This window comes from Pseudophryne corroboree, chromosome 4 (assembly GCF_028390025.1).
Source record: "Pseudophryne corroboree isolate aPseCor3 chromosome 4, aPseCor3.hap2, whole genome shotgun sequence".
NCBI classification, from domain to species: domain Eukaryota; kingdom Metazoa; phylum Chordata; class Amphibia; order Anura; family Myobatrachidae; genus Pseudophryne; species Pseudophryne corroboree.
The window spans coordinates 36,439,823-36,464,830 of record NC_086447.1 but is presented as its reverse complement, the minus strand read 5'-3'; the positions used below and the strand labels follow the sequence as shown (position 1 = coordinate 36,464,830).

The 25,008-nt window shown below is 42.5% G+C and overlaps 1 protein-coding gene across 1 annotated transcript; it reads left to right on the top strand.

The window, feature by feature from the left end:
• The first annotated feature begins 9,800 nt into the window (after positions 1-9,800).
• On the top strand, positions 9,801-10,736 carry LOC134910781 (olfactory receptor 13C2-like). The gene has a single exon (XM_063919165.1). The coding sequence runs from the start codon at positions 9,801-9,803 to the stop codon at positions 10,734-10,736; it is 936 nt and encodes a 311-aa protein (XP_063775235.1).
• Positions 10,737-25,008: the final 14,272 nt, after the last annotated feature.

Below are 25,008 nucleotides of genomic sequence, written 5' to 3'. Positions count from 1 at the left end.
TTTATTAAATTCCTGTACACTCTAATACTGTACTTGAGGATGAGGGGGTCTGTCCTGTTACCCTGACCGCTGCACACTCTGATAATTGGGGATGGAGGCAGTGTTGGTTTTAATCACGAGATGGTGAGTGACAGGGACACAGGCAGCAGCACACAAACACACATGCATATACATACATACACTCACTCTCACTCTCTGTAGAGGGGCTCTACCTGGTGCAATCTATATAAGGGGCTACCCAGCGCAGTGTGTATAAGGGGCAACCTGTTGTAACATGCAAAAGGGTCTCTACCTGGCATAATATGTATAAGGGGCTCTACATGGCATAATGTGTATAAGTGGCTCTACCTGGCATAATGTGTATAAGGGGCTCTACCTGGCATAATGTGTATAAGGGGCTCTACCTGGCGTAACATCTATAAGGGGTTCTACCTGGCATGATGTGTATAAGGGGATCTACCTGGCATGTATAAGGGGTACTACTGTGCAGTGTAATGTGACTGTCAGCCACTACTGTGCAGTGTAATATGAATTAGTACTATTCTGTGGCCATGCCCCTTCCCCATAAAGCCACACCCCTATATTTTTGATGCGTGCCTTAGGCACACACTGTCCCTGTTTTGAATAGGGGGTGCCAAAGTAAATGTTCACCCTGTGCACAACAAGATCTAGAACTGACCCTGAACAGGAGGGGAGGGGGGTCTCTCTGTGTCCCTGACTCCAGCACACTCTGATAATTGGGGATGGTGGCACAATATTATAGTTTGCAGGCGGGTCATGGAACATGCTAGCACGGGCCCCTCTATTAGAAGAAAGGAGATCCCATATGGTCTTGACCTTTATTAATGATACTGGCTTCACAATGATGTAATAGAACGTTGCTAACAAGAAATGTTCCAGCACACACTCAATACTAAATAGACTGAAATCGTAACAAAAAACTGTCACATTTCCTCAAGTTGACAAATCAGTTAGAAAAGTTTTTCCATCAGCACAAGGCAAAGTTCTGAAAGTCATCAGGTCACTAAGACGTGACTGCGGGTCCGTGGTGGTTTGTGGTCACCGGGGGAATTGTTCTAATTTTTACGTACAAGAGGGAAAAAATAATTTGTGGTGGGAAATTAAGTAAACGCATTAGACTAAAGACACGTCTGAATCTTGCAGAGATTTATCTCCTAAGAGTATTCTGTCGTATCTAAAATAACTTATAAAAACCTTTCAGAAATGAGCAGACATAGGGCATGGGCTGAGGAGACAGAAGAAGCTGATGGTATTGTCATTGCACATACAGTACTGTACATTACACACATACTGGGTATAGTCCCAGGTCTGCAGGACGGAAACACGTCCAGGATCAGCCTCACCTGCTTCACATGCCAGATGCATTGGGTATAGAAATCTTCTATGTACTAAATAAGGGTCTATTTTTTTTCAGAAATATTTTTTATTAAGATCAAGCTAAAGCCCTAAAAACTGCTGATAAATCAGAGCATATTACAGACATACTTATTCACTATTCTCTTTACTGATAATGTCCAATGATGTCCTGGCTGCTGCCCAGCCGGTGTATAAAGGGTTAATTTGGTGCAGTTTATGCAGCGATCTTCTGGTGCACCCGATGTTATCTGTATAACAATTACACACCCTGTGTGTCAGAGTACAGTAGTTACCCGCAGGAGAGACGTCTGAATACAAGCCTACAATACTGTCATCACAATGTGACCCAAACACCTTTCATGTCTATTGTGACATATATAAAGGCTTGGGGTGAAATGTAATCCTGTATTCTGTGCGTTGCAGGCTGTGTGGACTTTGTGTGAGTCTGCCCGTATTATTAAAGCGCCAATCATTTACAGTACACGGCCTGGTTTTATTATACAAATGATTGCTGCTTTTCAAATACCGGGCAGACTCGCACAAAGTCCTGCACAGTCTGCAGCTGCAGAGTATTACATCTCACCCCTTTACATGTCAGGAAACTGCCGACGCCAAATATTGTTTTCTTGTTAAAGTGTCTTTGCTACTTTACCGGCCGTCCTCCTGCGATGTGGTTTGCATATAAAGCAGACATAAGGGTAACAGGGAATATTCATCATAATACATATGTTCTGAGTTTCCAAAAACCGGACATAGTTATTAAGCCAGGCATGTCCAAACTGCGGCCCTCTAGCTGTTGTGAAACTACATATCCCAGCATGCCCTGACACAGTTTTGCTGTCAGAGAATGCTAAAGCTGTGTCAGGGAATGCTGGGATGTGTAGTTTCTAAACAGCTGGAGGGCCACAGTTTGGACATGCCTGTAATTAAGTAGAAAAAGGGTTCTTAATAGACCTATTCATTGAAAAAATATATATTGCACAAAAACAACAGGAAACTTGGATAGTAAAATGTGATACACACACTATTTATACTGGGTCACAAGATTTTAAATCTAATACAGCAATTCTCCAAGAATTACACTATATACTTATTGTATAGGATCATTTGAAATCATTTTGCAAAACACAGGTAAAATCTAAATGGATTAAATGATCACAATTAGTTTTATATTTCTGTTGCAAAACACACAGAGCCTGTATGACATGTAACGTATTGGGGGGGTCATTCCTAGTTGTTCGCTCGCAAGCTGCTTTTAGCAGCTTTGCACACGCTAAGCCGCCGCCTACTGGGAGTGAATCTTAGCTTATCAAAATTGCGAACAAAAGATTAGCAGAATTGCGATTAGACACTTCTTAGCAGTTTCTGAGTAGCTTCAAACTTACTTGGCATCTGCGATCAGTTCAGTGCTTGTTGTTCCTGGTTTGACGTCATAAACACACCCAGCGTTCGCCCAGACACTCCTCCGTTTCTCCAGCCACTCCCGCGTTTTTCCCAGAAACGGTAGCGTTTTTTCACACACTCCCATAAAACGGCCAGTTTCCGCCCAGAAACACCCACTTCCTGTCAATCACATTACGATCACCAGAACGAAGAAAAAACCTCGTAATGCCGCGAGTAAAAAACCAAACTTCTTAGCAAATTTACTTGGCGCAGTCGCAGTGCGACCATTGCGCATGCGCAGTTAGCGGAAAATCGCTGCGTTGCGAAGACAAATACCGAGCGAACAACTCGGAATGACCCCCTGGGTTATTCAAGTTTGTGAGCAAACCAAAAAAGTTAGCAATTGGACAAAACCTTGGGGGTAATTCAAAGTTGATTGCAGCAGCAAATTTTTTAGCAGTTCGGCAAAACCATGTGCACTGCAGTGGGGGCAGATATAACATGTGCAGAGAGAGTTAGATTTGGGTGGGGTGTGTTTAAACTGAAATCTAAACTGCAGTGTAAAAATAAAGCAGCCAGTATTTACCCTGCAAAGAAACAATATAACCCACTCAAATCTAACTCTCTTTGCACATTTTATATCTGCCCACCCCCTCCCAGCAGTGCACATGGTTTTGCCCAACAGCTATCAAATTTGCTGCTGCGATCAACTCTGAAATATCCCCCATGTGCACTGCAGGTGGGCCAGATTTAACATGAGAGTTAGATCTGGGGTGGGTTATATTGATTCTGTGCAGGGTAAATACTGGCTGCTTATTTTCACACTGTAATTTAGATTTCAGTTTGAACACACACCACCCAAATCTAACTCTCTCTGCACATGTTATATCTGTCCCACCTGCAGTGCACATGGGGGGTGATTCCAAGTTGTTCGCTCGCTAGCTGCTTTTAACAGCATTGCACACGCTAAGCCGCCGCCTACTGCTTAGCATAGCAGAATTGCGAACGAAAGCTTCGCTAATATTCTCGTAACGATTACCCCGCAGTTTCTGAGTAGCTCCAGACTTACTCAGCCATTGCGACCAGCTCAGTCCTTTTTGTTCCTGGTTTGACGTCACAAACACACCCAGCGTTCGCCCAGCCACTCCCCCGTTTTTCCAGCCACTCCTGCGTTTTGCAACTCGAACGCCTGCATTTTTCCGCACACTCCCATAAAGCGGCCAGTTTCCACCCAGAAACACCCACTTCCTGTCAATCACACTACGATCACTTCAACGATGAAAAAGCTTTGTTATGCCGTGAGTAAAATACCTAACTTTTGTGTAAAATAACTAAGCGCATGCGCTCTGCGAACCATGCGCATGCGCAGTAAGCGACTAATCGCAGTATAGCGAAAATCAGCAACGAGCGAACAACTCGGAATGACCACCATGGTTTTGCCCAATTGCTAACTTTTTTGGTTTGCTAGCAAACCTGAATAAGGCTCTTAATTTGTAAAATCCGACCACACCTATTACATAATTATTATTTTTATTTTAATTACATAATTAATTTTTGTATCTTTGCTACTGTAAATGGTTAATAATATGTCTGATGCTCTACAGCAGAGGTTCTCAAACTCGGTCCTCGGGGGCCCACACAGGGCATGTTTTGCAGGTCTCCTCACAGAATCGCAAGTGAAATAATTAGCTCCACCTGTGGACCTTTTAAAATGTGTCAGTGAGTAATTAATACACCTGTGCACCTGCTGGGTTACCTGCAAAACATGCACTGTGTGGGCCCCCGAGGACCGAGTTTGAGGACCTCTGCTCTACAGTAAGTCTCCGTTCATTGTCATCATAGTGTAACCAGCCATAGAATTAGAATATGCAGTATGTAAAACCAAATGCAGAAAACGGGATCATATTATGGATGCACACTCTTACATGATGTATTAAAGTATTAAACTATATTATTCTTACTTACAGTATGTTTTATTGCTTGTATTTGATGTGAGATCCTTGCACTAAAAAAATGGATTAAAAGGTGTAAAAATAAAGAATGATAGACAGTGAGAATGAATAAGAGCATCACATACTGTATATGGATTATTTAGTAGACTATAGAATATAATTTGTGTCTCCTACCACATACCATATGGTGGAAGAAATGTAGGTGCATGAGGTCCACTCACCTCTACATCCATATATAGAAAGCACTGTATAAAATGGAAACATCTCTGAAGTCTTTGTGGGATCCAGAAAGGGGCCATCCATTGTTGTGGCTACATCTTGTGACATGATGGGAAGTGGATCGGCTCCTATTGTTCTTTTCTGTAGCAGTGTAAGGGCGAGATGTACTATCCGTGCGGTGTACATTCCACCACGCATCGCATCAATACTAATCGCATATGCACTAACAAATTCCATTAATATCACAAAGGACAGCTCTCCCAACAGAAGCCGTCCTTTACAATGCGATCCGGTTCCTGGACTTCTGGGTTAATGACCCGGGAGTCTGTCTGCGCATGTGCAGAAGGATGCGGTGGTCGCGGGGCTTGCTGGGAGGGATCCAATTGGATCCCTCACAGGTGCGATGTGGGAAGCCCTACAGCTGGTGTCACCCTCTGCATCAGAGCACAGGCGTCAGGGGTTTAGTACATTTGGAAATGTGGTTTAAAAAAAAACTGGGATTTATGTATTTCTGCTTTAGTACATCCTGCCCTAAGGGCAAGAAAGTGTTACATTACTAAGAAGTACCAATATAAGTGTTACATTAGTAATAAGAAGTAGCAGTATAAGTGTTACGTTAGTAAGAAGTAGCTGTATAAGTGTTACATTAGTAAGAAGTAGCAGTATAAGTGTTACATTAGTAAGAAGTAGCAGTATAAGTGTTACATTAGTAAGAAGTAGCAGTATAAGTGTTACATTAGTGAGAAGTAGCAGTATAAGTGTTACATTAGTAAGAAGTAGCAGGATAAGTGTTACATTAGTGAGAAGTAGTGGCATAAGTGTTACATTAGTAAGAAGTAGCAGGATAAGTGTTACATTAGTAAGAAGTAGCAGTATAAGTGTTACATTAGTAAGAAGTAGCAGTATAAGTGTTACATTAGTGAGAAGTAGCAGTATAAGTGTTACATTAGTAAGAAGTAGCAGTATAAGTGTTACATTAGTAAGAAGTAGCAGTATAACTGTTACATTAGTAAGAAGTAGCAGTATGAGTGTTACATTAGTAAGAAGTAGCAGTATAAGTGTTACATTAGTAAGAAGTAGCAGTATAAGTGTTACATTAGTAAGAAGTAGCAGTATAAGTGTTACATTAGTAAGATGTAGCAGCATAAGTGTTACATTAGTTTACTTAATGTTCTGAACAAGTTTACTGATGTTCTGAAGCAGTCTAATTACTAAACAGTATGGTAACCCAGGGGGCCCATATTCTATATATGAACCACCTAAAACTATTTGACATGTATTACAATACATGTTTCTTATTGCAAACAATTACTACAGTAACTTTGATAATGATACTTTGCTCCTCATGTTGTTTTATGTTTCTGTTACATTATCTCATTATGTAACATCATTGTGTTTGTCACTTACGGCACTGAGAAAGATCACATGTTTTGTGGCAGTGGAAAGTAAGAATTGTTTCAGGCAATCGTCTCTGTGATATGCTAGATTATGTTTCCACGCTGTTAGAATAAGATGGTTTACACTAATCATCATCAGGCCAATGTATTATATCATTAACAGGACACAATGAATATTCTATAATGCAAATAAAATCCCATGAACTCACAGTCATTTTCACATCTAAATAACAAACACAAAATATAGTTTTTAGGAAATTATAAAATTAGGTAAAGATATGACGCAGGTGTAAAACTTTCGACAAATGAACGGTCAAAATGGGTAAAGAATCCAGTATATAATTACTGACAGATGCTCATGAAAAAAGAAACTATAGAAAAACTGATGTAGGAGTTATAGTGATGGTCACGCAATTAGGTAAAAAGATCTGATACTTTGACAAAGATTACTGTAGGTAAAGATGTTACATGCTGTTTATTCTAGACATTCTGTGTACTTTGGTAAAGAAATTCTGTCATATCCCAATGTAAGCATATAATATGTATAGACTGACTAACAAGCCATGTTCTGGTAATATACAATGAATGTATCTTACCATAGGACATAAAGGGGGTAATTCCAAGTTGATCGCAGCAGGAATTTTGTTAGCAGTTGGGCAAAACCATGTGCACTGCAGGGGGGGCAGATATAACATGTGCAGAAAGAGTTAGATTTGGGTTGGTTATTTTGTTTCTGTTCAGGGTAAATACTGGCTGCTTTATTTTTACACTGCAAATTAGATTGCAGATTGAACACACCACACCCAAATCTAACTCTCTCTGCACATGATAAATCTGCCTCCCCTGCAGTGCACATGGTTTTGCCCAACTGCTAACAAAATTCCTGCTGCGATCAACTTGGAATCACCCCCAAAATGTGATATTATACCCCATTTAGCAGAATGTTGACCTAAAATGTATAGAGTCTAAAGTCTTCTGTGGAGTTTATTTAAAATCCACTGTGGTTTTGATGGTAACCAAAAGTTTGAATTTACCCATTGTGCAATCAATTGATATTTTTGTGTTAAACGGGCAGAAGATATGAATGCTTTAATGTTTTTAGGAGACACTGCTTTATATTATTTGCCTTATTCTGAGACACCCATAAGAATGAATTTTGATGCATCTAGAAAGTTTTAGTGAACTGCACATAAACTGTAATGAACATACGCATCTTTGGGTATCTCCAGATGTTTCTGTGTCTTTCGTTTCACTCTATCTGCAAAATGGGAGTTTCTGGGTGGAAGTTGGGTGGCAACAAGGCATCTGCACAGAAGGGATCCATCTTATGGGAGTGATATATACTTAAATTAGCATTAAGTGTGTGACTGAGAATCAGACTTTATACTGTTTTGAATGTGATTTATTTGTAACCACAGTCTGCCTGGATAACCAATGTTCATCTATTGCCTTAACCTTGCAGGGAGCATCACTCAAGCAATTGGTGTGGAAGCCCACATGCACAAACGCAATATTAGACATAATACTCACAACCAGCAGCAGAATATCTGATGTAAATGTGGGTAAGAACCTAGGATCCAGTGATCACCAAGCAGTATCATTTGGTATAAAGACAGGGTCCAACTAATGTTCCACAAAAACAAAGGTGTTAGATTTTAAGAAGGCTGACTTTGCAGAGATGGGGAGATCCATTAGTGATTCATTAGCAAATTGCAGGATTTTGGAAGGAGTGCAGGAATGGTGGGATAAAACAATCAGTGCAATACTAAAGGCAATAGACATTTGTATCAAAAGGGTTAGAAAAAGCACATGGAGAAGTAAGCAGGTGTGGTTTTATAAAGAAGAAGCAACCAGGGGTCTATTCATGAAGCAGTGAAAAGTGTGGAGAAGTGAGTCAGTGGAGAAATTGCCCATGGCAACCAATCATCAGCTATGTATTATTTTATAGAATGTACATTATAAATATTACTTCAACACTGATCGGGCAATTTCTCCACTGGCTCACATCTCCTCTCTTTTCACTGCTTCATGAATAGACTTCTTAGTGTGAAAGCAAAAAATATGGTCTATTGGAAATATAAGCAGACTCAAAACAATAAGGACACATACTGTAGGTATATCTTAACAGACAGAAGGAGACTAAGAAGGTGATCAGATGTACAAAGGAACAAGCTGGGAAGAAAATTGCCCAGTCAGTGAGAAAAGGGGGTAAAACTTTTTTTACATATATAAGTGAAGGGAGAAAAATAGATTAAGGGATAATGAAACGTAAATAGAGAGTGAGAGTCTTATTTTTGCTCAGTATTTACTACAGATGGAGTGGGGAAGGGGCCACAGTTACTGTAAGTTGCAAGGACATTCAGAAAAATGAGATAGATACAAATGCATTTGTAGAGGAGGAGGTCCTAACAGAATTATCAAAGTGGATAAATCAATAGGGTCAGATAGAATATATCCAAGGATACTAAAATAACTTAAAGATGTGCTGGTAACACCACTCACAGAATTATTCAACCAGTCACTAGCTACAGGAGCAATTTCAGAGGACTGGAAAAGAGCAAACATAGTCCCACTGCACAAAAGTGGAAGCAAGGAAGAGGAAAGCAACCACAGACCAGTGAGCATTAAATCAGTATAAGTAAAATTGATGAAAACACTCTCTAAGGAAAGAGTTGTAGATTATCTTAAATCCAGCAATGTACATGATACCAAACAGCATGGATTGACTGGGAGATCATGTTTTAACCTTATTGACTTTTTTGACTGGGTGACTAAAGTAATAGATTAAGGTGGTGCTATAGATATAGCTCATCTAGACTTTAGTAAAGGTTTTGTCACTGTCCCGCATTGCAGACTACTAAATTAACTCAAAAGCATGGGATTGGATTGTAAGATGGTGAATGGATAAGATCGTCAGAGGTCCATCAGAGGTGGTAGAGGCGAAAACAGTATTTCTATTTAAACATGCTTGAGATAGGCATCAGAAAATATACTTACAAATACCTAAGGAACAAATACAGATGTAGCCACGCTCAGCTTTGCAGCCGTGCATTCTATTTGTGGCAAAGCTGACACGGCAAGCTCATAATAATACATCGGGTCAGTGAATACTTGCAGTCCGGTGTATTAAGGCACACTCACGGCACATGTGCCAGTGCAGCCTTGCCACCAGATAGATGTTTGTGGCTACATCTGTAGGGTTGAAATTGCCAAAAGCATTAGTCTAGAGCAGTGGTTCTCAAACTCGGTCCTCAGGACCCCACACGGTTCACGTTTTTCATGTCACCCGGCAGCTGCACTGTGTGTCACCAACTGTCACATTTTAAACAGGTGACCTGCAAAACATGAACCGTGTGGGGTCCTGAGGATCGAGTTTGAGAACCACTGGTCTAGAGGAGCCAAATCAAATTCTATGTTTCTAACAACAACTGTGTGTTTTACAGGTGTGTAGACTTCCAATGTAAATTGTAACATGGATATTGACAATCACACCTTGTTTAAAGAATTTATTCTGACTGGATTTTCACAAGATTTACAGATTAGGATTTTACTGTTTGTGATATTTTTGTTAATGTATACACTGACCATTTTGGGGAACAGTTTTCTGATATGTGCTGTTGTCACCTGCCCTCGGTTGCACACGCCTATGTACTATTTTCTTTGTAATTTATCCTTCCTTGATTTACTTTACTCAACTGGTTCTCTTCCAAAGATGTTACTAGATGTCTTTTCTAAGAAAAGGAGAATCTCCATCATTGGGTGCTTGGTACAGATGAAGATTGGTCTTTACCTTGGAAGTACTGAGTGTATACTGCTGGCAGTGATGGCGTATGACCGTTATGTTGCCATACGCTTCCCTTTACATTATACCATAATTATGAATTGGAGGACAAGTAAAATTATTACAGTCATTATGTGGTCAGGGAGTTATGTATTATCATATATTCCTACTTCAAAGCCTCTTTTATTCTGCAGAGGAAACAAATTGGACCATTTTGTCTGTGAAATATTGGCTCTTCTAGAGGTGGCATGTGGAGATCTCAGCTTCTTTAAAATAACTATATTTGTGGTAAGTGTATTTACACTAATATCTCCACTTGCTTTTATTGTGGTGTCCTACATCTGTATCATTATATCTATATTAAACATCCACTCAGCAAGCGGAAGGTCAAAAGCTTTTTCAACGTGTGCTTCCCACCTGACTGTGGTGTTTATGTTTTATGGGACCAGTATGACTATGTACATGGGACAAACCAAAAGTTTTACAGCTAGCCTGAAGTATATTTCTTTAGTTTATGGTGTTGTGACACCGGTGTTAAATCCTTTGATCTACAGCTTGAGAAATAATGAGGTGAAAGAAGCATTTCTGAAAATATTAACCAAGTCTTCAGTACCATGGAAAGGGTAATTATTTCACCAATAGCACTGAAAGCTGTAATCTTCTCATGTAAATTTAAAACATAGGGGTACATTTACTAAGCAGCACTTTTTAAAACCACTGTGTCACTGTGTCTTTGGGCAGTTTTAAGGTGGCATTAAATGAAAATACAATGGCCAATTCCACCAAAAATACAATTGGTTTGAAAAGTGCCACTTACCCGTTTCCATCAAAATGCTGTGTTTGACCAAGTATTTCTGACCCGGCTCAAACCCTGTTTCCACTATTCCTTTGACATGGGCTTTTCCTAAGTTGGCCCTGTGTACACTGATTCCAGGTCAGTCCTGCAAAAGCTATGGATGTAATTAAAAATTGTCTTTTTTGGGGAGACTTCCGGTGGGCGGACCTGGAGATGGCCGCATTTTAGACAGAGCTCTCCGTCCCCTGCTGCTGTTGTTGCTCTCAGCACAGACCGTGAAATTACCGGGACCCCCACCAGCCACCGGTACCCGTTGGAGATAACAGTGGGTAAGAGGAGACCCTCTCCCCGGTTCCCCACCACTCCCTTCCCCGGAGTCTCAGCACCAGTTGTGGTATATGCTGCCACCATATTGGAAATGGGTGGGGCATCCCCTGCTGCAGCCCGCATCCTTACTGCTCCCTCCCGTTACCTGGCGATGCCGATGTCACTGCCTGCCAGGCACACTGGTGATCTCCCTGCTGCCTCTGCCCCGAGAATCCTGGTGTCAGCAATGACCTCTGCTACATGAGGCCACCATATTGGCTCTGGATAAACGCTCCTGCCTCCCTGGAACATTAGTGACACTGCTTCCTTGCGTGCTGGGGGCTCATATACAGATGCTTCCCTCAGCCTTCCATTGCTCCTCCCGTTGGGGTCCCAGCTCTCACAGTACCATCTTGTGATGACACGTGTAACACCTGCAGGGCACCTGCTCCTGCCATCACCACCAGCACTGTCACCTAGAGGGACCGGTACACGCATCGGGGCACTGCCCTCCTGGCCCTGGCTTCTACTGTCGCTTTCCCCGTCATCCATCATGTTATAGTGCCTCTAACTCTACCAGCACTACCACCTGATGGAGCCTGCAGACACCCCTGTGGCACCATCCTTCTACCCCTGGCTTCTCACCGCCTCTCTCCCTGCCGCCCCAGCCCACACCTTGGGATACACTGCAGCCCCTTCACCCTCTACACGGCTGCACACCTAACATTGTATCTGACTTGTTGCACCTGACAGTAAGCTGATGGAGGTGACAAACCCCTCCAATTCATATCTATTTGTACCCCCAACATAAAACCTGGAGGCTCACGTGTGTCATGGCTGACACACTAGTTCTAGCTGTGCATCCTCAACGCTTGCACTCCCCCCTCTCACTGGACCCCTGGGTCTAGAGGTGGTTCACTGGATACCTTCATGCTCCGCATATTATCTTTGCTCCTCACAGCGACTCTGTATCACACAGCTCATCTTCATTTGATGGACTAATGCTCCCTGCTGGGCAGGATTTCTGATTTACTTCCTCTTCTGTGTCATGCCACTTCCAAAACCCCTTTGCTGTTATGGATAAATACGCGATGAAGAACGCAAAAGGTGGGCGGGGCCCGCACTGGCTAAAGTCAGGGATACCAGCGCTTCAGCTCGACTCCCTATAGATGTCCTCCTTCCTCTCCATGTGACAATGTTCTGGGCGGAGTCCCCAATCCTTCCAAATTTACAACAGCCTCTGTGACCAGGGAACAGGAAATCTCTGACATACTCTCCCCATTGCTGATTAAGAAACTTGCTGGATTAAAGGAGACCATTGACTCCACCATGTCGCAACTGAAGGAACATAGCACTCAACTTGACAAGGCTGAGGAATAGGTATCTAATCTTGAGGATGACCTTACTACTGGTCGGTCTCTCATAGATACTCATGAAGCCTCTATCGTGGCCATGCAGGACAAGCTCGAGAACTTAGAGAATTGCAACCAACATAACAACCTGCACCTGATTGGCTTGGCAGAGACCGTCAAACCTAGATTTGGAGACAGATACTATGCTCTTGCTGCAAGTAATGTGTATTTTACTCCCCCTTCATACAACTATGTGTGATACTGTAATTTTATTGCTGTTTTCGGTTTCCTTTTATATTGATGATGTCCTATTTCCTGATTTTTCATGTTTATGTTTCTATTGGGCTACTCAGGCATTATTTCACTCCCTTTTTTCTTCCCATTCCTCCCCCTCCTCACCCCCCCCCCCCTTCTTCCACCCCCTCTTTCTCTCTGATCGATACTATGTTTTTGGTTTATGATAGGTTTTGGGTTCTACAAATGTTGAAAAATGGACTCACTGCACCTTACTATTTGCAATTGTTTGTGATATTGTTCAAATGGCATACGCTGATTTTTTATGACACTTTTCAGGTTTCCCTCCTTGCTGGGATGTGGGAAACTCTGTCTATTGCTATCTCACTGCTATCTCTGTCCAACAGGATGGGTATTGGTTGACTTTGAAATTGTTATGGCCACTTCTTATAGTACTAAAACAGGTTTAAAATTTCTCACATGGAATGTAGAGGGTCTAAATACACTGATTAAACATACTACAAGATCTGAAGTGTCTGAAGCCAGATGTGGCGAAGTTGCAAGAGACTCATTGGAAGTCAGGGGATCCTAACGTACTTAGGGACAGTTGGATTAATGAATATAAAGCAGCTTCCTTCGCATAAAAAGCGAGGAATGGTGATCCAATTTTATAAATCCCTCATATACTCTATTTTAGATACCCTTGAAGATATTGCTGGCAGATATTTATTTGTAAAATTATGGCTAGAAGGGGAGTTATATACCCTAGCAACACTGTATGACCCAAATTCGGAATATAATGCCTTTTTTACTGACATATATGTTCGTCTACAGGATTGGACTGAGGGTAATCTAATATTGGGAGGAGACTTTAACTCCACGTTAAATCCAATCTTAGATAGGTCTGGTGCTCTTAGTGGGAGAGGATCCCCCACTCCAACAATGCTGCAATTCCTAATAGCTTCTTTAAATTTGTTTGACCCATGGCACCATAAACACCCAGACAGTCGAGAGTACACTTTTTATTCACACCCACATAACACTTCTTCAAGAATCGATTATTGGTTACTTCCCCCGGCATTATCCTCTAGAGTGCGTGATTCAAAAATAGACAACATACAGTAGCTATTTCCGATCAGGCACCAACCATTTACTATTTCCCTAGTCTCCCTGAGGGGGACTTATAACTGGATATTCCCTGCTTATTTATTCACAGCTCCCGATTTTAAATCTTACTTAGAGTTAAATTTTTTGAACTATGTTGATGACAATATTCAACACACGGATGATATTAACCTCTTTTGGGCAGCTTCCAAGCCAGTGCTGAGAGGTCATATTATAGCATACGTCGCGATTAAATGCAAAATGCTCACTCGTAGGTTTCAGGATATGGGTTCAAAACTTACCGAATCCTATGCATCCTTCCTGTCTTCACCATCAGATGATAATCGCAACATACAGTATATCTTGAAACAAAACAACTTTTTGACTCTCTATGCATGGAGAGGGCCAAGTATGACTTAGATTATCAAAAACATCAATATTTTAGAGTGGGGCCAGCAAGCTTTTGGCTAATGTTGTTCACAGCCAACGCCCTGTGACTAACGGTCTTACTCTTAACACTGATACCCATACATTATTTGACTCAGGAGATATCGCTAATGCTTTTCTAGGTTACTATAAAGAGCTGTACATGGCTCCTCCAGATGACCACACTGGAGGCATGGCCTTCCTCCGCTTAGCCAGATCACCTACATTGACTGATGAGGAGCGAAACTCCCTCTCAGACCATATTACTCAACTAGAACTGTCTACACTGATCAAGAGCCTTGCTAATGGCAAGTCTCCTGGCCCAGATGGCCTTAGCACTGAGTACTATAAGCTATTGTTATCGCACATAACGCCTCACCTATTAGCTATATTTAACTCTATATTGTCTGGTAATGACGCCCCTCCAACTTTTAATCAAGCCCATATAATAGTCTTGCCAAAATCAGGCAAAGATTCAACTTTAGTTAAATCCTACCACCAAATTCCTTATTAAATTAGGATTTTAAACTTGTGTCTGCTCTCATGGCCAACAGGTTACAACCCATTTTATCCAGATTACTTCACCCGTCCCAAACTGGTTTGTGAAAGGGAGAACTTTGGCACACAATGTATGGCAACTAATAGCTGCTCTGACTAAATCTGCCCAATTGCCACATGGTGCATCTTTACTAGTAAGCCGCGATGCTGACAAAGCTTTTGACCGAGTGTCTTGGTCCCACCTGCTCTGAGTACTCCACTGGCAGCAATTTGGAAGGGCTTTGATTTTTTCACACCTTACCCTCCGCGTTTCTTACTTTGAACGGAATTAATACCAATGCTTTCACCTTACACAGAGGCACCAGGCATGGTTTCCCCCTATCTCCCCTCCTTTTTAACCTCTCCTTAGATCCGCTTATTCGGCATTGCAATCTAAATGACACCTGGCCCAGGGAATTGAAATTGGATCTTACAACCTCTAGGTCTCCGCTTATGCAGACGACTTACTATTGTATTTCACAAACCCACATGTAGCATTCCCCAGTTTATTGCATCTTCTGACGACCTTTGAATCTCTCAGGATTCTTAATCAACAAAGCAAAAACAGAAGCATTGGCCCTACACCCAAAAGTGTCACAGGACTGGACCATCCAGTTTCCCTTCCGATGGGCAAATGCAAAAATAGTATACCTAGGACTTCAAATCCCTGTTCTTCCCTCGCAACTCTATATGTCCAATTTCCTGCAGCTTATTGCTCGCACTTTAGCTGACTTTCACACCTGGAAACACTTACCTCTCTATTATTTGGGACAATGTCAACTGATTAAAATGATCACCTTCCCAAGATTGTTGTATCCGATGCAGATGCTGCCCCTATTGTTGTCAGACGCAGATTTATCAGTTTTGGGTGGGGCCTTCAGTGGGTTTATCTGGCTAATTAAAAACCTAGAAAATCTCTATTTAAATTGAGTCAATCAACAAAATTGGGAGGAGTCAATCTTCTCTGTCTCAAGAGTTACATGTTGGCTGCGAACTACTGCTATGCTGTCAACTGGATACATGCGACAGAAAACTTCACCAGCACTGGCTTGGAACAAGACTTTTGTCCCAGAATATCGCTAGTTAGCCTGCTACATATGCGTCCCTCTACCTTTTCAAATTCAAAGATAATTTACTGATAACGTCCACGTGCACAGCGTGGAGAATTGCACACTCTAGGATTGACATCTCCAGTCATAAAACAGTTTTCCTCCCACTAACATCTAACACAGGATTCCGGGGGACTGCTGTCCAATCCACATTGACTGCTATGTCTCGACAAAATGTCCGATTACTATATCAGCTAATAGATCACCGTACCCTCCAAATTCATACCTATGCCAGCATTTGTGAAATGTTCTCACATACACATATTCCTTTGTTTATATATTTTCAAATACGTAGTTATGTTAATAGTTTGGTGGCAGGTTTGATGACGGAAGACAAAACTAATGGTCTTGATATGTCTTTGAGACTGTCCCCGGGTAGGAGTCATTCCACATCTATACTATATTCATATATTATAAAGTCTACTGATTGGGAAACCACCCAAACAGGACTAACTAAATGGTCCACCGCTTTCCCATCCATCACGAATCCAACTAGTCTTCATGCCTTTACTCGCTTGAATAAATGACTTATTTCAGCTTCTTATGCTGAAATGAATTACCAGATATTGCATCGCTCATATATTACCCCTAAATTAAGGTTTCAAATGGGTGTATTATCTAACTCAAATGTAGTATGGTGGATGCTGATATATACCATTGTTTGTGGAGTTGCCCAGAGGTACTTAAATTCTGGAATTTAATTCATATCTTTAAAATTAGGCATGAATATTGCTATATCTCCTGAATGGGTCTTTTAGAATATTCATCCCCCACACCGTGCCCCCAAACTACTTCCCGGACAACTTATCTTATTAGCTAAATTAGCTGCTGCTGGTAAAGAAAAACATTCTATCACAGTGGATATCCACAGATACGCTTTCTCTGGCCCTGATGTTGCCTCGTTTGTCGTACCTGTTCCATATGGAATGGCTGGAGATGGCGATAGACAAGGAAAAGAGGGTAGAGAGATTTTTCGAAATTTGGCTCCCATATGTTCAAATGCTCTCTGATTCTGTAAAGGACTCTCCTAGACAGGCTATAATTCTTACCTCCTGGTTTAATCTAGAAACGCTTACTTTGGGTCACCTGCCCTTTTACTTTTAATTCCCGGGAAGGTATCTTTCTCTTTACGCCTCCAGTTTTTCCCTGACAATACCCTTTGACCCTCTTCTGCAGATCTATATTCATGTCTACGAGCCTCTATTTTCCCCATACTGTTTTTACTATTTTCATATTGTCTGTCATGTGTATAACATCCTAATACCGCTTATTTTATATGTACCTGTATTGTGCAGTTGTCCAATAAATTGTTTAAAAAATAAATAAAATGGTCTTTTTCAGGCTCACAAAAATAAGGTCATAAAAGGAAAGAAAATGGCGGGATGGGGACTGCTCACAGCATTGCAGCAATGATGGCCAATGAGTTACTGGTGTTGGAATGTGCAGATTCCTTCTGTTTGATGCAACCACTGAGAGCATGATGGAGCTTCTCATTCTATGTTACCTAGTGCAATGTTGTTACATGAAGAGGGAGGTGTCATTAAAGACAGAGAAAGCTAATTCTCAACATCAGTGTTTGTGCAGGAGGAGAGCCCTGATTTCATCCACTGTGGCAACCGTACTGAAAATTAGTCATGTGCTTTGTTTCAGTATCTACTGGACTTACTGACCCCAGCACTGATCATGCAGGCCATCAACTTCCGAAAGCTCACTGACCCAAAAAGGAGTCTGGTGATTGTTCTGTGGTGGTATGCTACCCTAAGGAAGTACCACACACTCTCTTGTTTGTTCGGAGTTGGCATCAGCACTGTCTGCAAGATCATGGACCAAGTGACACAGGCAATACTAGATACCCTCTACCACCACTTTGCCTCCTTGTTTCAAGGACAGCACCTAGATGACACCATCCAAGGCTTCCTGAGATGCGGGTATCCCCAGTGTGCAGGTGGCATCGACAGGACTCCCATGCCCATCATCACCCCTCATGACAACCCATTAGATTTCTACAACCACAAAGGATGGCATTCTATTGTACTGCAGGCTATAGTGGACTACAACTATAGATGTGTCCACGTACAGTACATCTAGCCTCCCTGTATGATAAACAGCCCATCTAGTCATGCCATGCCGTGGTGTGACTTGTTAGAGCTGAGTGTCTTTTCATGCAACATATTCCATTAAAATGCATCTTATTCATAAAACACACACACAGGTTTTGCTGAGTAATGTTATATTTGGCATGCCTATATTCTGTGTGCGACCGTGGCTGTATCTGCATACAAAATGCTACGCTATGATGTTTTCCTAGAAAATACTGTAAGGCATCATTTCATATGCAGATCCCAATAAGGATCCCAGTAAGGATACAGCATATCCTATGCGGGGGCAGCATATAAAGGGTTACGCCCAACTAGTATGGTTTACACCAGACAAAACTGCTTTCACCAACACCCTCAGTTCTGCCCAGACGGTGGTGGTAAATGCATGTGGATGTTTAAAAGAGCGTTGGTGCCACTTAATGAAGCACAATGACGTGGACCTCAAACTAATGTTGTAGCTGCCTGCTGTATTCTCCACAATATCTGTGAGATACAGAGGGAACATTTCTCACTTGAGTAGACTGTGCAGGACACTGAGGAGCTGTAAACTCCACTTCTTTCTGCTCTGTATGAGGGGGACCAAGGTAATACCAGTGCAGAATGCATCTGGAAAACCCTGATGGCAAACCTTCCCTCAGTGTTATAGAGCACACAATTTCTGGTTTGAACAAATTTTGTTTTAATAAAATGTAACTAGTTTTGGTTCAGTATCTGCATGTTTAGCAATGTTTTTAAAAGGTCTTAAATTATATAAACATAATTAAAAGTACACACCTGAACAATTTCAATATTTTACAGGTTCTTAAAATGCAATACCAAGCATCGGAAAGAAGGATCCCTTTCGCCAAAGTTGTTTCCATTTTGTGACAACTTGGGAAGAACCATGTCCAGTGGTACCATAAAACAGTGGGGTGTTATTATCTGCAGCTTGGCAGGCTACTGCACAGCAAGTGTCAGGCATTCTCTCACAGCAGGTTACAGTTGTAGTACAATATGAAGCAATCACGGCAGCAGGTATACAACCAGGGAAGGACTGGGGCCTTAATTAGGCCCTGGCAATTGTAAACGCGTGTCCGTGCATCACAGGGGGCGTGTAGCATGACATATGGGGGCGTGCCGTGAGTCATGGAGGCGTTGACTTGTGGCATGCCCCCATTACCATGGCAATGGTTGCTGGGGGCGGGGGCGCGGCGCAAGTCCGGGGGTGTGGAATCGCAGCACGCCCCCATTTCCATGGAGATGATGGAACCAGAGAGCCAGAGGCTGCGCTGTGCGCGGCCTTCCCGGCACTCTGAGTTATTGATTCGGCCCACCTGCCTATCGGCCCTTCTGACATGTGCCAGAAGTGCCAGATGGCCAGTCCGGACATGTATACAATTATGGCTCACAGCTGACATACATGAGATCAGTGGACCTTCCTGGTCCCGGCTCCCTGATGCTAACCACCACCCCCAATCTATTGCCTGGCCAACTTATTCAGCACCAGGAGCCCTGAACTCTGTTCCCAGCAGAGGTTTAAACCAAGCTCTAACGTGCTGCTGATCACCTGACTGTTGTTCTCTGCCGGCTGCCAAACCTTAACCAGACCTACCAAATATATTACACCCAGGATGTCAGACGGTGAGTATAGAGCAACCCGTGGGCCCAGCTATCCAGCTGTGACTCTGTGACCCTCTTATTACAATTGTAACAGAGGTGCTTTTGTTAGGGTTACAGGTGGTTTCCTGCACACACACAAGTTCAGGGGCAATACAGTGTTCTCTGTACAGTACGTAAAGAGTGCTGATCAGGGTGGAAGACATATTTTCATTTTGGTGCATAAAGTAGCACATGTCAATCTACAGTAGCTGTAGCGATACATCCAGGCTTGGACTGGCCCACAGGGGTACAGGGGAAACCACCGGTGGGCCCACTGCCTGGGGGGCACTGGTGTTTCTATAATGGGTGCAGTGTGTGCATTGCACACGGGCCACTGAGTCCAGAGAGGGCCCCCACCGCACACGCTGCACCCATCTTCTAAATACTTTACTCTCCGGAGTCCCACGGCAATGTCCACGGCGGCCATTTTCACGGAGATCTGCGCATGAGCAGTAGAGAAATCTCAGGGAAAATGGTCCCCGTGCCATTCACCTGGACATCTGCGCATGCGCAGTAGAGTCTGAGCGCTCTAGTGCTCAGACTCTCAGCGCTGCCGGCAGAGAGGAGGGGGCCCGAACGGAGGAGGCTGCACCCAGCCCTCCTCCTCTCTAAAAGCGCCCGTGCTGGGGGTCCCACCTCCTGCTCTGGATCAGGTTCCAGACTGTGCACTTGCATTATACATATGTTACCTTATACTGGACTATGGTGTATTTTCTACAGTGCATTGCTGTTATTAATCTGGTACATTATCATGCATGCAGCAGCTGAAATTACTGTATATATTTATGAAGGGGCCCAGACGTTGCACTCTCTAATGGTTAGTCAGACCAATGAGGTGACAGGCCACACCCCCTCTGTGGATACATCAAAAATACAATCTGGGACATCAAAATTACAATATGCCTCCCACTAATCAGGACTCTGATGTTTTTGTAAAGGGGCAATCATTTTCAAGGCATGGTTTAGCCTTGTAAATGATTACCCCTTTAACCACTTAACTGGCATGGTGAGATCACATGCGACCACGCCGACCCACTGTGTCCTCCAGCTTTTGATGAGAAGATCCATTCTGCTGATGTGCATAAATAATATAAAAAAAAAATGTAAAAAACTTTTTAAACTACACTAAATAACAAATTTTAAAAAACAACAACAACTATATTAACGGTTTTAAATGGAATAATCCTCTGTTAAGTGGTTAAAAAGACTTCAGCGGCATCCCGCATGGACGCAGAAATCGGACTTAATTACACCCAGACCTATATCATGTACACATATTGGGCCTTATTCAGGTTTGTTAGCAAATTAAAAAAGCACACTAATGGTCAAAACCATGTTGCAAAGCATGATGGGACAGATGTAACATGTGCAGATAGACTTAGATTTGGGTGAGATGTGATCAAACCAAATGTAAATTGCAGTGTAAAAATAAAGAAGCCAGTATTTACCCTGCACAGAAATAATATAACATACCCAAATCTAACAAGCCAGAATAACCACCATTATTTTGGGCAGTAGAGCAGGGTCGTCGTCCCCCCCCCCCCCCAATGGTCTGGACACGCCTCTGTTGTCCGGACCGTGCCTTGCCAATGGCATTCTAACGCCCCTCCCGCCCGGTGACCACCTCTGCCTGTCAGTCAGGTAGAGGTGATCACACCAGTGAGATGCTGATAGCATCTTACTGGGCTCCCGGGGTGCGCGAGCGCACTCCACATAGTAATTCAGACTCTCACTGCAGAGATGAAGTCTGAATTACCCCCTAAATTTTACCACCCAAAAGTACCTAATATTAAGTTAGGATTACAGGTGGTTTCCGGTGCAGGCACACAATTTTTGGAATACAGGTGCAAGGGGAAAAGGCCTTCCATAAAGTCATAAATAACACTAATTCTTAAAACATATAAAATGCAATATAAAAATATAAAATTCTATCTTATACAAAATATAAACTTTTGTAATGAGCTAAACAAACAATGTTATTTTTTTTATTCTATTTTTTTTATTATTTATTTATTTATTTATTTATTGGGGGGGGGGGAAATGCAGGTGTAAGGCAATTTCCTTTAGATTGTTTATTCAGGGTTTTGGGGGTATGAAGGAGTTGTAGGAGGGTCATGATTACTATGCTAAGGGTGGGGCTTGGTGCAGTGGTTGTGTGGGGTTCCTTTGTGTGGTAGAAACATTCTAAGAATGCCATACAGTATGTATATTTTAGGATTCTCTAGTGATGAGTTCTTGCATGGACATTATGGGGGCGATTTAAATGTTTGAAAAGTCAGTTGGGAGTCTGTTTTTTCCTATCTAATAGACAGTAAAAAACAGACACCCAACTGACTTTTCAAACATTTGAATCTCCCCCTATCTGTGAGATTTTTTGCCTCAAGGAACCTATGCTGGTGTGCTTCCTCTTGGTCCTGGATGACAGAGTCCATCTCATGCAGTTGATCGACCAGGAGGATAGACATCACATTCACTAGTTGTTCCGATTTGTTAGGATTTTTCTTTCTTTGCGGAATGGTGTAGACTGCAGAGGGGGAAAACAAAAAGACACATTACAATCAGTACTGAGCATACAGTATATAAACAAAGCAAAGCACACATAGGTTTGTGGCATTCTCCCACCTGCACACTAGCCACCAACTGTGTCAGTTAACTGTTTGATTTTTAAAATATATATGTACTTTAAAAAAAAAATATGGTGGAGCTTCCAGTGGATGGGTCAAAGCAATGGCCACATCTTACCTATTCTCCTCCATGGCTCTGGGTAAAACCCCTAACACCAAGCTATTCCTGCCACCTATTGAACCCTCCCTTACGATCGGGGTACGGAGGATAGCAGTGGGCAAGTGATTTTTCAATAACTGGCTCCCCACAACTTCCACACCACTTGGACAAGGGAATACTAGATCCCTGTCTCCACCCGGCCGCCATATTGCATTCTTCCGACACATGCTTGTCAGCTGCCTGAGATACTGGACAGACCTCTACTGCTAACAGCCACGACGAGAGGCTTACACAGTGGCTGTTCTGCCTCTCGGTTCCTGAGTTAAGTCCCCGGGCTGACAAATATCTCTCCGGTCGTGGGACCCAGAAGGACACTGTGCTCTTAGTGGGCAGCTGCCTAGCAGTTCATCAGTGGCAAAAACAAGTTTGTGATATTTTACCTGGTGACACCCTTCCAAAACCCTGCTACAATACCTTGTTTGCTGGACACACTTGATCACGGACTGGTGAGTGGTGTTGCGGCTATTACAGTGACCAACATAATATTTGCCATACATTGGGCAGTCTGCCTGCCTCATCTGCACCACCCTGTTTATATTTAAAAAGCCCTAAATCTTGGGTCTTAGCACTGCTCCTCTAGGTGTCCTGCACAGGCAGTGACGTTTTACTGTTTCTGTCTATTACACACCCATGGATTCCCCATTACTACATAGCTCCTGCCATTGGGACTTGAAATACTTTTTGCCTCAAATGCTTTGCTAACAAGGGTTATTCAGTGTTCCTATCACTACTCTGCCAGCTGGCCTGGTGAACACTATTGACTCCCTGTCGTTCTAGTTAGTTTGCTGCTGTATTAAAGCAACATAGGGAGTGTTGTTTTCTTCTCACCCACCGACTTGGTGTCATCAATAAATTTGTGGCCAAACAGTTAAAGATAAAACTAAAAATAATCCCCCTTATGTCCCTCCTTCACATCCTTCTCCTAGCAGAGAAGATGTTTCTACACTAGTAACTGACCCTACCCATTTCAGCCCACAGTCATTACTCATCTCAGGATCCAGTCTCTAGGACGACAGTAACTAGGTCGACCACTATTGGTCAACAGTAACTAGGTCGACAGGGGTTCTAGGTCGACTTGGTCTCTAAGTCGACATGTTCTAGGTCGACATGACAAAAGGTCGACATGATCAACAGTGGTCAACCTAGGCACTGTCGACCCAGTTACTATCTACCTTCCATACCACACCCCTTATCTCTCTATACCTAGATAAAAAGCTAAGTGGCCTTGCTGAACTCTGTGGATACAGTTCTTACACAGTTATTACAGCATTCCACAAGCAAAGGATTTTGTCCTTGGAAGATGAGATAGCTGCCGCAACAGCTTTGGTCCAAAAACAGAAATCTGCTATCACCACCTTTCATGACAAACTTGGGGACCTTGAAAATCATAACTATTGGGACAACGTTCATCTTATTTGCTTAACGGAGTCTGTGAAACCAACAGACTTAATTCAATTAGTTTCCAAACGGCTGCCCTCAGAGTTGGGTATTGTTACAGACTCTCATCTGTTGCTCATTGAACGTGTCCAGAGGATCTTTACAGATGGTCATTGGGGGTAATTCCAAGTTGATCGCAGCTGGATTTTTGATAGCAATTGGGCAAAACCATGTGCACTGCAGGGGAGGCAGATATAACATGTGCAGAAAGAGTTAGATTTGGGAGGGTTATTTTGTTTCTGTGCAGGGTAAATACTGGCTGCTTTATTTTTACACTGCAAATTAGATTGCAGATTGAACACACCCCACCCAAATCTAACTCTCTCTGCACATGTTATATCTGCCTCCCCTGCAGTGCACATGGTTTTGCCCAATTGCTAACAAAAATCCTTCTGCGATCAACTTGGAATTACCCCTATTATGCATATCCTCAACTATGCTGACAAGGTAAAGGTGTTGGAGGCTTATCACAAAAAAATACAACCTTACCTATACAGGCTCTAAGCTACTACTCTTCCAAGACTTTTCCTATAATGTTGCCACGAAATGTCGGGAATTCTCATCTGCTTGCAAGGAACTGTTTGAAGGTGGTTACAGTTTTGCGCTCCTCTATCCCACTGAATTGTGAATCTTTCATAATGACAAGGCTCACTTCTTTGATACTCCCAAATCTGCTTCTAGCTTCCTGAAATCTGCTCAACTTTCATCTATGCATGATACCACGTCTGCGCGTTCTTTTCCCACAACACTTGATTAAGTATTTGCCTTATAGTTTTCTTTTTTTACAGGTCAAATGGATGTTTTTTGGGGGATTTTTTTTACACCCATTTACCTCACCCATACTACAGTATGTCCAGGTTTGCATCAACCCTTCCCATCACCCCTTGTCTACCTAATTCTTTCTTCTGCACCTTCCTTCCACATCTATCCCTCCCCCTAGTCTCCAACATCTCCTACTCTCGCCCTTCCTCTGTTTTCCATCCACCTCTCTCCCTCCCTTCCCCTCCTCTCTCCCTGTCACCCTACTTCCAGTCACTTTTGCCCCACCATAGTCCTACCACCACTCAACCCAGTTCC